General features: G+C 39.3%; 1 protein-coding gene across 1 annotated transcript in view; it reads left to right on the forward strand.

Annotated features, from left to right (window-relative positions):
• Nucleotides 1–15,453, forward strand: part of ror2 (receptor tyrosine kinase-like orphan receptor 2) — a 97,071-nt gene that overhangs the window by 74,445 nt on the left and 7,173 nt on the right. Inside the window, exons 3-6 of the mRNA XM_077243318.1 lie at nucleotides 1,137–1,424; nucleotides 3,086–3,113; nucleotides 12,506–12,630; nucleotides 13,019–13,321. Coding sequence (XP_077099433.1) covers nucleotides 1,137–1,424; nucleotides 3,086–3,113; nucleotides 12,506–12,630; nucleotides 13,019–13,321 — 744 coding nt within the window. The remainder of the gene's footprint in view (nucleotides 1–1,136; nucleotides 1,425–3,085; nucleotides 3,114–12,505; nucleotides 12,631–13,018; nucleotides 13,322–15,453) is intronic.

Consider the following 15,453-nt stretch of genomic DNA (forward strand, 5'->3'; position numbering starts at 1 on the left):
CTTTTTTCCTCATTTGCAAGGCTGTGGAAATGCTATAATGGGTATTTTTTCTCAATTAGCTGTCGGAGCGTGAACTGGAATGCAGCAATCAAACTGGCTGTAGTTTCCTAATGTCAAATTCAGCATCTGAGAACACTGGAAATGTGAATAGGGTCCATATTGCCAACAAATACATTTTTAAATCAAGCCACTTAGCCACTGCAGAATCACTGTAACACACAGTTGTGGAGTTTTGCTCCTAAATGATTCAGTGGCTTTGAACAGATTGGTTGAGTTAATTATTCAGTGAGTCATTTATTTACAGAGCAGTTTTACTGCAAACTAAAAGCTGTATTTTCTGCTACTCAGAGACAAAGAAAACACTATTTTTAATGAGCTGCTTGTGTGTCAATGAACTGTGCCACGCTTCACTCTGAAACGCATTGTGAATGTGTTCATTGCATCTATTTATCACACACTATGGAATTTGATAATCGCACTAAGATATATCATGATTTGATTAATTTTTCAGCCTGGGGTTTATTCCATTCTAAAAATGTTCAGTTTTAATGTGTGAATGTATGATGATGTAAAATTGATATTCAGGGCCAGATTTACTAAACTGCTTTTTTCGGCATAAAGTAATGCTGCAAATACCAGTAAATTGACTACTGCGATCCTTAGTTAACCCTCTCCTCCCATACATTTTGCCTCTGAAAGGGAAACTCCTGCAAATGCATATACAACAAGACCCGGCACAAAAATAACTGTATCCATGCCTTTTCATTGCTAGTTTTTCACTGTCAGTAGTTTTTAACTGCAAAAGATGGTTTGCACTGGCGCAAGCTGTTAGTAAAATCTGGCCCTTAATTTGTTTCCATTCACAATGTTTTTTTTTTCTTTGAGACTTGAGTCTTGTGCTCTTTCCTGAGGCAGAAACCAGCACATCATTTTAAATGTTAAATGTGTTTTCAATACATATTTGTACAATACATACACAATGTCTATACATTATACAATACATACACATTGTCTAATAGTGTCTGTCACAGGCCTCTGAAGGAGGATTGGGGGTTGATTTCTTCTTAAGCCTGCATTGATGCTCAGGGTCTCCACCTTTGACCCCTCTAACAGCCTTCCTTGCCCTTTTCCCTCAGGTTATTTCCTGGAGTTTGTGGAGCCGCCAAACAATATAACTATAGTGCAGGGCCAGACGGCCACTTTACACTGCAAAGTGGCGGGCCACCCGCGGCCCAACATCCGCTGGCTGAAGAACGACGCCCCAGTGGTGCAGGAACAGGGCCGAATCTCCATCCGCAAGACTGAGGCCGGATCCAAGCTCCGCATTCAAGACCTGGACACCACCGACACCGGATACTACCAGTGTGTGGCTTCAAACTCCATCAAAGTTATTTCGGCAACTGGAGTGCTATATGTGCGACTGGGTAAATTATTGCTTTTTTTTTCTTGCTTTTTTTTTACTACAATTCTGGTTCATTGAAGACCTTTAATCTGTGATCCAAAAACAGTTCTGAAATGAATACCAACATTATCAAACATCACAAATGTTTTTTTTATTCATTGTTTTTTAAGGGGGAATGAACTACAGGTTCCATGAAGCATTGTGAATGAGGTGATCTAATAAAACCAACGCCTTTGTTATATACACAACCGTTAATTCAGCAAAGACCAATTAAAATGATTAAAAAAAGTGTAAAGACATTTATAACATTCCAAAAGATTTCATATAAATGCTGTTCTTTCTATACATCAAAGAATCCTGAAAAAAATCAGGATTACACAAAAATACGAAGCAGCACAACTGTTTTCAACATTTATGATAATCAGAAAAGTTTCATCATACAATGATTTCTGAAGGATCATGTGATACTGAAGACTGGAGTAATGATGCTGAAAATTCAGCGTTGATCACAGGAATAAATTACAGTTTACTCTATATTCACATATAAAACAGTTATTTTAAACACAATATTACTGTTTTACTGTTTGCTTTTTGATCTCTTTGTTTAGCAAAAGAGACTTCTTCAAAACCATACTGAATACTTTTGAAAGCTAGTGTATATTGTATTTTGAGACTCAGTGACATCATTCGCAATGCTTCATGGGATTGGGGGATGCCTGCTGAGCTGTTAACAGTGGCTTTTCTGATTGGTGGAACTCTCTTTGGGATTATGGGTAGTGTAGTTTTACAACCAGGAATCTGACTATTAAATAATAAAAAATTGCATTGAAATCGCACTGCCTTTCATAAGGGCATATTTCATTCTTTAAACTTTGTAGGTCTCTTTTGAAAGGTTTATACGCTGTCATTAGAAATGAATGGGTTTCTCTACAGAGAAAATGAATGGGTTTTTTTTTACTTCCAGAACCCTGCTGTTGCACTCTATAGGAAGAAGGCACACATTTCCATTCATTGCAGATATTTGTTGGTTTTAATGCATAGTTATTTTTGTAAATGATTGCCATGAATGATGGCGTCACATGAACCCAGCTCAATTAAATATACCTGTGTGGTATCGCAATAAAAACTCCTCTCAGAATTTAATAACTCTTTAGTTCCTCACAGTCAGGGCCACAATCAGTGTGTTCTCCTCTGAACTCTCTGTATTGTAGCTCTAGTGTTTTCTTTCCTGTTCACCCTTATTTCGCTTATTTGGGGAGTCCATTGATTTACAGAGCAAACTAAAGCAGCACTGTTTTACAACCATATGCGCCAAATCTCACCCTGGCATCCCTGTATATTTATAGGAAAGCAGCGGCATAAATCTCAGTGTTCCTGCATTAGGACTCTTCTTAAGAAACAACTTCCCACTGTTTCCTTCTGGGGGGGAAAAAAATCCCTTTTATGTGCGTACGGTAAATTCTCCACAAGGAGCACGGCCAATATTTCACATTATGCTTTTGACAGGTTTAGGAGCTTGCTTGCGCCGTGCCTCCTGCCTCTCTGAAAAGTCATATTGGCGTAATAACACTCCAACTTCTCTTGAGCTGAAACGGCAAATTAGGCTTTGTGAAAACAGCTGCTCCCTAAGGGAAGATCATGTTAAGACGCTTGTCCGTAATTCCTCCTATCTGTGTTTTACAGGACAGTCCCCACCCACTGGACCAGATCTGTAAGTACTGCTTCTTTCCGTTTGTCTCTGTGTGCATTCACTTTTCCCTGCTTTTTGTGTTTGTTTCTGTAAATAAAAGGTACATAATTTCCACATGGTCAATTGTTTATTCCAACCCATTGGCCTCATCTCTTTCAAAAATGCACACTTGCAAATGGCCCTACATTTCATGAATTTTAAAAATTCTTCTCAAAAAGAGTCAGATGTTGGCAGGACTTTGAGTTGGATCACATTGCTTAAAAAGCTGAGTCAGCACATTTCTGCTTAAAATTCATCCGATATCTTCGCAATTGTGTTAACTGAAGCTTGAGAAGATAGAAAAACAGTTTAGTGTTTAGTTTAAAGCTCTTTGCTGGCTGTCTTCTTATAACATAAATATGGCAAAAGGGTAGATCTACGTAAGTGTCTCTTTCTCTTACTCTTTCTATTTACCTTGACCAAAAAAAAATATTTGGTTGATTAGTGGAAATAAAAGCAGGACCTGCTTTTCCAAAAAGAACAAAAACACAGGATTGTATCTTGGCATGAACCAGTATCTGACTTAACTTCCCTAAGAGCCGAAGAGATCGCTGGCAGGGGAACCTTTGCTTGGGGAAATTTTATGGCAGGTCCTCATGTTTCCTTTTCCAGGTTAAATAAATGGTACAATGTCTGTGGGGATATTTTCAGGGCAGTGCTTGTCTTAATAGGATTCAGCCTTCATTCCCACAAACTGACATAGTGTAGATCAATGCTGTAAAGGTGCAGCCACATTTACCGTTGTTCGGCGTATTTTTGTGGATTTTCAATAGGAATCCACGCAATCTGGAATTTCATGTGAGGGCAAAAGATTTCTCCATGCTGATGTTTGTTGGCCAACAGATGACATTCGTGTGAACAGTGCTTTATACGTCGATACACTGTAGACAATGACCTACTAAAAATCCTTAATGTCTGTCTTTTGTCCGTGAAACACAAGAGGAGATATTTTGTAAAAAATTCCATGTGTTTTTTTTTCATACAGTGGAGTGAGAGAATGGAGTCAGACAGTGGTGAAAGATAAAGAATTAAATAAGTGGTTTTCTGAAGGCCTACTGTAGACTTGTGTGAGGAACAGACCATAATTGAATATAGTGTACAAATTGACCTTTTTGTGTCATTTTTTTGAACCCTATAGTTTCTGTCCACATTTATTTTTACTGTATGAAGATGAGCACCTGGGACAATCTGCTAAACATCCGGGCGAATATGTTTACACCTGGTTTAAGATGTGTTTCAGGGTGATCACATGTGTTCAGCTGGGATGCATTACCGTACCCATCTGGTATTAACTTGTATTTGAACATCGTCACTTATGTGTGACTACGTTACTCTCATGGAAGCGCCAATGTGGTGTACTATTATTTGAAATGACCGAACACACGTTACACAGCTTACTCTAACGTTGAATTGCTTGTTTTGTTGCGCTTTCTCGCATTCACATGCATTCAGGATGGACGAGTGTTTTGATATAGTCATATGTGCCAGCCAGGTGGTTGCAGTGATCTGATCGCAAAAAAACGTTTGAGACCCCATTTTCATCTGTATTTAGCACCGACTCACAAAAAAACACGTTAAAGGGGACATATCATGAAAATCTGACATTTTCCGCGTTTAAGTGCTATAATCGGGTCCCCGGTGCATCAACCAACCCAGAAATTGTGACTTTGTTTTGGTGAGTCTTTCTCTGCAAGCATGTCAATATGCCGCTCAGATTTCGCTCCCCTCCTGACGTAGGAAGGGGAGCTCATTATAATATTATCGCCCCTTAATCAATGCGTTTCCACCCACGGCGCCGCCATTTGGTTTTCACAAGAGACAATAGTGTATCCAGTTGTAACGCAATGGCAAAAGTTCGAGCAAAGCATGTAAACTGTTCTGTCGGTGCTGCCCAGACGAGCACTGAACCATATTGACCAAAAGATTTCACAGCTGTCTTATAAAGACCTCAGGGAACTGTGTCAACTTGTGTAAAAGTTAAACATAATGACGTTGTAACCTCTTCCTGAGTCTGTCTGTAAGGCTGCACTCGCTACTGGTTATTTCTGACATTTTGGATGAGTGAGATTATTTGCGTGTTTTGTTATTGCATCTGAAGCTTGTGTAAGTTAAAGGATCGGCTCTTCTGAACGGGGCGGAGCAGCAGCTCATTTGCATTTAAAGGGACACAAAAACGGCGTGTTTTTGCTCTCACTCAAAAAGGGGCAAATTTGACAAGCTATAATAAATTATCTGGGGGGTATTTTGAGCTGAAATTTCACAGACACATTCTAGGGACACCATAGATTTATATTACATCTTGAAAGGGGGCATAATATGTCACCTTTAATGTGTTAATGTGATTTTAGGTGGAAATGGTATCTGGCCCTGTTTGCACTGGGTCCTAAATTGAGATGAGCGCTTCAGTAAGATGTGCGGGCCCTCTGCAGGTAGAGGTAGTTTGCAGTATTTGTCTTCCTTCAGTTCCCAGTACTGCATCTCTCTCTCTCTCTCTCTCTCTCTCTCTCTCTCTCTCTCTCTCTCTCTCTCGTAGACAGCACAACACATACTCTGCTCCTTTCCAGCGGTTAGTTCAGCAGACGCCTTGGCATTAGCCTGATCCTCAGTGTTAACTCCTCTTCCTGCACCGACCGTTTCTAAACAAATGTTTTTATCAGGAATATGTTTGTCCAACTGTTGAGCTAAAAATTATTCCTGCCTGCAATGCACAGTTTCTTTGAACTTACCTCTAAAGGTCCTGATATACTCACAGCGAAGTACTTTTCCGTTCTTCGCTTATAGGGGGAAAAAGTTGTTTGAAATACCTGAGCAGCAGTATACTGTTAGCGAACATCCCAACGTAGTCCACATTTAGATGAATATGTCAATATAGCTGCATGCTTTCCTCTCAATAACAAAATAATCAGAAAACAGCAGTTCAGAAAGCCTCTTATCTTAGTGATTTGGATGTTTGCACCAGCTTTGAGATTCAGCGCTCCAGTCATGTCACGACAAGTTTATTTATATAGCACTTTATACAGTAGATCGCTTTAAATCAGCAGCTTTACTGAATTAAAGATGAAAACAGTGTCAATGTCTCATTCAGTTAGTTACAACTTCAATTTTTACTATAAAGCGTCTTTTTATAAAGCAGAGAAAAAATATACTATACTATAAAGCAGAGAAGAAATTAATCGAAGATTTTTACATCTCAAAGAAGGTGGAGCCTCAGAGCCACACCTACTAATTACATCATCGCCACGAACCAATGGTAGTTCCCTAATGTTACTGTCTAACAGCGCCTGGGTCCTGGACTTAGTTATCTTTCGAGTCTTATTGCGCTAATACTGTCAAATACACACAAGGTTTACATAAACAAAGTTGGTTATTCATAAAATTAAACAGAGAAAATTGAGAGAAAATCAGCTTGTCAAATGCATGTATGTTAGACACGTCGCGTGCAAGAGACAGTAGCCTAATAGTAAACATGCTGCCACTTGTTCTTAATTTTTATTTTTGGGTGAATATTCCTTTGTGTAATTTTTTACTCACTCTAATGTTGTTCCAAACCTGTATTAATTTCTTTCTTGTGCTGAACACAAAAGAAGATATTTTGATGAATGTGGCTAACCAAACAGTTGCTGGTCCCCATTGACTTCCATAGGAAAAAAATATACTATGGAAGTCACTGGGGTATATCAACTGTTTGGTTACCCACATTCTTCCAAATAACTTTTCTTTTTAACATAAGAAAGAAACTTATTCGGGTTTAAAACAATTTTTGGGAGAACTATCGTTTTAATGTTAATAAAACAACAAAACACAAAGAGGAAATCACCCACTGCTCTTGACTGAGAACTTTAATAGTAGCTTTAATAAGAATCAATGTATAATTTATACACTGAAGTCTATGTTGTCTTTTATTTTCATATTTGTTCATTTAATTACTTTCTTCAATGCTACTGTTAAATACACATACTGTAGCTGAAATAATAAAGCACTGTTTATTTCATTTGTTTAAGTTGTGTAGCCTATGTTCTTAATTTTTAATAACAAAGAAAATAATGACAAATATTTTTATCTTTGCCACTTTGGCCTAAATGTCTGCCATTCTTTTTTATTTTATATTTTGTTACCTAAGGCTTTGTTTTTTAAATAGGGACATTAGTTTGGCTGTAATGCTCAGTCACTTGCAAAATAGTAAAACCAACGTGTAAGAGAATCGTGGTAAAATCGTGATGTGATATTTTTGCCATATCACCCACCCCTAATGCCACACCAGTTCTCGCTTGAAGTACATCGGGGCCTTTAGGAGTCAAACGAAAGTCCCAGGCTGCATTTGTTCTGTGGCACAGTGAGGATAATCTACAATAAGAGCTATTAGAGAAGAATATTATCCAAGTAGAAGAGCATTGAGACCACATGTAGATCTATTTGATCGAGGCAGAGTATTGTTTTTCTCTACATAAGTGGATACAGATGAGCACGAGAGGCACAAATCTCCAGTTGCGTTGCTTACAACTTGACAGCCTTATTGTCTTTTCACACTGATAAATGATAATTGTTGAGTATACGTGAGGTGGGTCAGATAGTTAAAACATGTTGTTCAAACTTCTTGACGTCAAACTTCTTTGCAAAACTAATATCCAGTTGTTGTAAACTTTGAACAGGTTACAAAGAACCGCCATTAGGTAAATAATGCTTTGCATTTCTTTTTGTCTCTCCTTACAATATTTCAACAGCACAAAAAAGTAGGAAGTAAATCTGAATCTTGTTAGGCCTGAGTCCCTAAACATTAGCTTGAGAGAAAATTCCTTGTTCAATCCAAACTGCGGTGTAATTGTAACCATATGTGATATTGAGGCTGGACGTAGCAGAAGTTTGGGGCATTGATGGGTACGCTGGCAATCTGCCACAGATGGAGCAAAATGAAAAGTGAATAGTGCGAAATTCCTTCAGAGAGCAGTTATTTTAGCTAAGCTTCACACTACATCCATTCACAGGTTTCCGCATAGGAGTTCTCAGAGCAGCAGTGTGTGATTTATAATAGTTTTAAAAACATCGGAAAACTTTGAATGACTAGGGATCTTCTTAAAATGTCAAACCCCGGAGGCTGATAAGTGTGTTTGTTTCTGATCATGTTGCATATGGGCCAGGTTAGGACATTTTCAGAAAATTGTTCACTAAACTCCAGAAAATCTGTGAGATATTGGAGAAAATGTATTTTCCTGTTGTTCAGGATTGATAACGGCTCTGTTCTATTTGCAGTGCACGAGTCTCACAAGCAAGCAAAACTATGCACTCTATATAGTATGGATGCACCGATATGAAAATGTTGGTCGCTACCAATAACCGATAATTTTTTATATTTGAAAGCCGATGACCAATATATTGGTCGATAAATCTGAAATTACATTTTTATATAATTTTTGAAAGTCTGATTACAAAAAAAAGTCTCACCATTAAAAGCCATGTCCCAAGCACACAATTATAATGTTCTCATAATTTTATGTAGCATATTTGACACTTGCGCTGCACGTGTTGCACTTTACTGTATTTTCCTTTTTGAAGTGATTCTAATCATACACTGAACAAAATTATAAACGCAACACTTTTGTTTTTGCCCCCATTTTTCATGAGCTGAACTGAAAGATCTAAGACTTTCTATGTACACAAATGGCCTATTTCTCTCAATATTGTTCACAAATCTGTCTAAATCTGTGTTCGTGAGCACTACTCCTTTGCCGAGATAATCCATCAACCTCACAGGTGTGGCATATCAAGATGCTGATTAGACAGCATGATTATTGCACAGGTGTGCCTTAGGCTGGCCACTATAAAAGGCCACTCCTAAAATGTGCAGTTTTACTGAATTGGGGGGGGGGGGTCCGAAAAAAAGTCAGTATCTGGTGTGACCACCATTTGCCTCACGCAGTCCATCTCTTTCGCATAGAGTTGATCAGGTTGTTGATTGTGGCCTGTGGAATGTTGGTCCACTCCTCTTCAATGGCTGTGTGAAGTTGCTGGATATTGGCAGGACCTGGAACACGCTGTTGTATACGCCGATCCAGAGCATCCCAAACATGCTCAATGGGTGACATGTCCTGTGAGTATGCTGGCCATGCAAGAACTGGGATGTTTTCAGCTTCCAGGAATTGTTTACAGATCCTTGCAACATGGGGCCGTTTATTATCATGCTGCAACATGAGCTGATGGTCGTGGATGAATGGCACAACGTTGGGCCTCAGGATCTCGTCACGGTATCTCTGGGCATTCAAAATGCCATCAATAAAATGCACCTGTGTTCGTTGTCCATAACATACGCCTGCCCATACCATAACCCCACCGCCACCATGGGCCACTCGATCCACAACGTTGACATCAGCAAACCGTCACTCACACAATGCCATACATGCGGTCTGCCATCTGCTCTGTACAGTGAAAACCGGGATTCATCTGTGAAGAGAACACCTCTCCAAAGTGCGTCGAATGTGAGCATTTGACCATTTAAGTCGGTTACAATGACGAACTGCAGTCAGGTCGAGACAAATTCTCTGAAACGCATTTGGAGACGGCTTATGGTAGAGAAATGAACATTCAATTCACAGGCAACAGCTCTGGTGGACATTCCTGCAGTCAGCGTGCCAACTGCATGCTTCCTCAAAACTTGCGACATCTGTGGCATTGTGCTGTGTGATAAAACTGCACATTTTAGAGTGGCCTTTTATTAAGGCACACCTGTGCCATAATCATGCTGTCTAATCAGCATCTTAATATGCCACACCTGTGAGGTGGATGGATTATCTCGGCAAAGGAGAAGTGCTGATGCCGAGTTCAGACTGCACGATTTTCAAAATAATTGTGTGACTGTTGTTTTCACACTGCGTGACTATCTGGGGTAACATTCAGTTGATGGTGTGTTCACACTGCACGATGGATCGGCGACAGGAGGTTTCACACTGCATGACTTTACAAAAGAAAGAATCGCCGACAACTTCACCCTGGTCCGCAAACTACGTTTCACAACCAAACAAACGCGAGAAGTGATAAGGAAATAACGGAAGATCACGCGTGCGTGAGACAGCAGTTCTCGCGCGACACTGAATTTGCTATTAAAAATGATAGCCTACAAGAAGATTGCGATCCAAATTGTCTGTGCGTTGATTTGCAGCGAAATTGAGAAAAATAAACAGTTTATGCAGGAGGAAATGGTTGGGAAGGCGAGGGGAGCAAGGACTATGTTTTGCAAAGAGAGTTGGGGGTAAATAAATAATTTAGCAAATGTCCTGCTGTTGCTGCTGGTCATGCAAATGTTTGTGCTTTGTTTCTGTTTGATATAATTGTAAGGCGTATTTATTAAAATACTGATATTCTGGTCTATAACTCCTCCCTGAACACCCTGCTGTCCTGTATCTTGCTCTCTCATTGGTTGTCGGTCATCTCCGATGTAGTTTTCAGTCAGAACACTTTTCACACAGCAGGATTGTGAATCGCCGACAGGTCCAGATATTTAGCATGCCAAATATCTCACAGGCGTCGGCGACTCATCGGCGATTCTCTCAGATCGCGTTTTTGCTCATTCACACTGCGTGATTGTCACTCGCGTGAACGAGCACCAATTTGCCTGTGATTTCGGGCATTTGTCTGCGATTTCTCAAAACCTGTCGGCGAGCCAAAATCGGGGCTAAAATCGTGCAGTCTGAACTCGGCATAACTAACACCGATTTAGACAGATTTGTGAACAATGTTTGAGAGAAGTAGGCCTTTTGTGTACATAGAAAGTTCAGCTCATGAAAATTGGGGGCAAAAACAAAAGTGTTGCATTTATAATTTTGTTCAGTGTATTTCAAGCAATTTAAAACCATCATGGTGAACAGCGTGCATCTGAAGAGTCTCAATTGAAGGAAATAATACATTATTTATCAGCTTTAATATATTGGCCAAATTCTTAGGTAGCATTGTATGAATTCTCCGCACATTTCATCGAGCTCTTTGAAAAAAAAAATCTAAGATGAATGAAGCAAAAGAGTTTTACACCTTTAGTTTTTACTATAACTGTTTCAACAGCACAGTTTCTGTTTGTGTTGCGTATGTTCCAGTTCAATTTCAGCTTGGATGCTGCCTTAGAAGGTAGACACGGTTTTGGACCAGAGCCTTACACAGCATCATATTTCAGCTCTGGAAATCATTGCTGTTGTGTGTTGTCAGTTCATTGTGAGACTAAAACAAATGTCTGTTGTGGAGACAAAAAAAATCCCTTTAGGCATCAAGTTCAGAATCCAATTCCAAGCAGTTCCATAACCCCATTTCTGTTTTGCCAGAATAGACCACTTTTATCCAGTTGGTAACTGCATAAACAGCATAGATGGATATCCTGAGCAGCAAATCTTTTGGTTACTTTAAATTCAGAATATGATGAGAGAAACAGCAAAGCCCAAAAGTAGCGTTATAAACAACCATTGAAACTTCTTCAGAAGTGCTCTAATCATAACACAGTCCACGGTGACTAGACTTCTGTATCGCTTTGACTCTTCTTTAGCACCTAGATTTCAGGATCCAGGAACAAGAGGTCATGAGATGCACAGGCTCACTCGAGAGTCCCTTAATGCTCATTACTGTGGTCTCTTCACCGAGGTCAGCAGGATATTAGTTTAACATCAGTATTAAAAGCCAGGGTTGGAGATCGGTCAGTCTAGATGGAAATATCATTACTCTCATTCCTGAAAAATGATTAATAAGTTACAATTATGATGTACACCGAATATAGACCTTGTAATTAGTGTTAAAGTCCCCCTATAGTCAATAATTTTATCCCTTAAACTCATCTTTGATAACCAAAATGACACATTTAAACGATTTTTCCTTGATAATAATTTCTTTGTCTTAAAATATCTAATGTAACTTGACACCCTTGCCTCATTTAGTATACGTGGTTCTATGAATATGCAAATGAGCCCCGCCTCCACTCACTCACACCAGCTCAGAGATCCACTCGTTGACGATCACACGTTGATCTGATTGGTTACAGGGTAGTTTGTGACGGCGATTTCAAACTGTGTTTTTGAGACCGTCTTTGGTTCACTGCAGTTTTAAGGAGAAAGTACTCAGAAATGGTGTTGATTAACAAATTAACACATGATTTGTCTTACAGCATATTAAACACATCACATAGACATATAAACAACATTTAAAAGCTTGATTTTCACCACAGGAAGACTTTAAATTGTCATAATCACATGGTATTGAGATTTGTAATGTGATGTCCCGAGTTGTCCTGTGTGGGTCTTATTCTACAACGTACCGCTTTATTAGTTGAGTTGCCTTACTAAATATCAGCCTTATGCCATTCAGGCAAGCTTTCATCTTGGTCATCACTGTCTTTCATTTTCTTCTAGAACGGGGCATGAGAAGGGCTTCTGCCAACCGTACCGAGGCATTGCATGCGCTCGCTTCATTGGAAACAGGAGCATCTACGTGGAGTCTCTCCAGATGCAGGGAGAAAGTGAAAACCGCATCACTGGTGAGTAGCAGTTAAGCATACATCATGATTAAAAACTGACATTGCAAGATTTTGTTTTCCTGGGATATATATTGTGAAGTGAAAAAACACAGGAAGTTTCACTATGAATGAATGAATCATTCCAGAAACTGGTTCATTTGTGAAAATGAACTGTACGTTCATTTACATATGCAGCTCCCAGCGGGATTCACTGTAAATGAACCAGGCCATTCTGAGATTCTGAAACACTGAATCATGTACTACATGAGTGTAAATGACATGCTTCACTCTTCACTATATTTGACAAACACACGCCACATCCCAATGTCAATTTTAATCTGATATATCATGCAGCCCTACCATACATTCTGCTTCTATGATTATTCATCATTCCTTCTTTGTTCTCCAGCGGCCTTCACGATGATCGGCACCTCGACCCAGCTCTCAGACCAGTGCTCTGAATTTGCCATCCCATCGTTCTGCTATTACGTCTTCCCATTATGCGAGGAGGGCAGCCGAGGTCCGCGCCGGCGCCAGCTCTGCCGGGACGAGTGCGAGGCTCTGGAGAACGACTTGTGTAACGCAGAATACACCATCGCACGCTCCAACCCTCTGATCCTCATGCAGCTGGAGCTGCCCGTGTGTAACCTGCTCCCCCACCCCGGCTCTCCTGACGCGGCCAGCTGCCTCCGCATCGGCCTGCCGCCCCAATGTAGGTCATCACGACTCAACTCCAAAACACAAGAAGGGGTTGTCATTCAGAGCCAGGGAAAACTCAATAATAGCATGAGATCTAATGTAACTGGGCTCAAAGAGCAGCAGCAATTAAAGCGAGAGGGCCCTCTTGTGGTGCATCTAAAATTTCTGTAACACTTTATTTTACAGAATCCTTGTTACATGTACTTACCATAGTAATAACAGCAGAGGTGGGTAGTGATGAAGTACATTTACTTCGTTACATTTACTTAAGTATTTTTTTGGAGAAATTGTACTTTTAAGAATAGATTTAAATGTTGGTACTTTTACTTCAACTCGAGTACATTTTTAATGAAAAAACTGTACTTTTACTTTGTTACGTTGGGCGGCGTTCCTCTCGTTACTTTATTTTAATGCAATACATGTTGTTAAATGCGTAGTTAATTCCAAGCGCGCTGTATCTTTTTTTATGGGCATGAGCGATGCTCAATTCATAAATGAATCACTCTTTTGATATTTTTGCCAGCGATGAAGAACTTTATTAGTTGTACATCTTCGTATGCTGTTTGTGAATGAATGATTCCACAGGACGATACATTCGATTTAATTCCGGTATACATTTTACAACCAAACAGATTATTACACCACGCACTAATACAAAGTATAACATTATCCGTTTTTTGGACATATAAATTAATTTATAGGCTACATTAAATAAGCTTCCATTGTCCACATTATGAAATGAACAACTGCCATCCTGCGGTAATGTGTGTGTATTGCGCAGTGGCGTGCAAACTCAACTTGAAAAATGCCTTTGCCTGCCTTAAGCCCTATTCGCACGGGATTAGTACTATCTGGGGACCTCGTGTGATTTAGAAATTAACCCCCACATCTCACGCGCATTTGCACGGGATAACCGAAGCCTGTGATTTTACTCAAATTTATTGACTTATCTCCCGGATATGACGTCAATAGGCTATTGCTTGGAAATGTCTTTTCGTTATAGGTCTAGCTGTATGATATATTATGACATAAACAGAATAAAGTTCCTTACCGCATGCTGCACGCGTGCGAATAGGGCTTTAGACACAGTTAACCAGTTTAAACATGCTTGCACAAATATAAATTTGATACATTTTGGAGAACAGAAAGAAGAAAGATCCGTTGATGTGCATTTGATCGTTGTTTGTGTTCAGATGTTCAGTAGTGGTCATGAGCGTGAGCAAATGTGAAGAGTTTTAACTCTTTCTTCTCTGTCAATTGTTCCCTGCCTTAACATGTCTTTGAATTCAAAACTCTGCAGAGTCACTTTATTTCGACATCGTCTAATAATCCAAATGTAGTTGTATAAGTTACTATTATACAAACCAAAGGACAGACAATGGTAGTAGTTTTTTCATTGGATGCGTTTTATACTTACTCAAGTAACTATTAAGATTATTAATTTTACTTTGAGTAAAAATTTCTATTAGTACTTGTACTTTTACTTGAGTACAGTTTTTGGATACTCTACCCACCTCTGGATAACAGTAAATTATACATAATTATTGCAAGTAACGCTCAACCAAATCCTAATCCTACCCTAACCCTATAGTAAGTACATGTAGTTGCTTAATATTACTCAGTACTTAAATGGACATAATTAAACTGTCCAATGACACCTTAAAGTCGTCATGAAATCAAATTTTACCATTTGTATTTTTATATGTAATATTGTAGTGTTTATTATAAATGATTTATCTGTTATCATTATTTTTTTTAAATTCATGTACCCTTATAATCTTTAATCAAATACGTTACCCTTCCCTCCATCCTCGAAACGACTTCTCTTCTCTTCCGGTCTAAATCTAATACTAGAGGGCGTGGCTACGGTGGTGAGTCCGGTGGAGAGAAATCTTCCACAACTGACTGTAAACTGGCATTCAAATCTGCCTCCATTTTGTTAGCAACGCCCAACCTCCAACGATCCAATCAGTTCCCGAAGGACGAAATCAAGCCCCGCCCTACATTTTTTTCTAATTTCAGAAGCCGTTTCACTCGGATATACGTCATAATAAGGAAAAAAGGACAATCTTAACTTCCGTTTCATGACGACTTTAAATTAAAGTTTAACCAAAATTTCTTAAAGTAACACCAGGTAACTTTTCA

This window comes from Siphateles boraxobius, unplaced genomic scaffold (genome assembly GCF_051911475.1).
Source record: "Siphateles boraxobius isolate OS27281-9 unplaced genomic scaffold, OSU_SipBor_1 25, whole genome shotgun sequence".
NCBI lineage: Eukaryota > Metazoa > Chordata > Actinopteri > Cypriniformes > Leuciscidae > Siphateles > Siphateles boraxobius.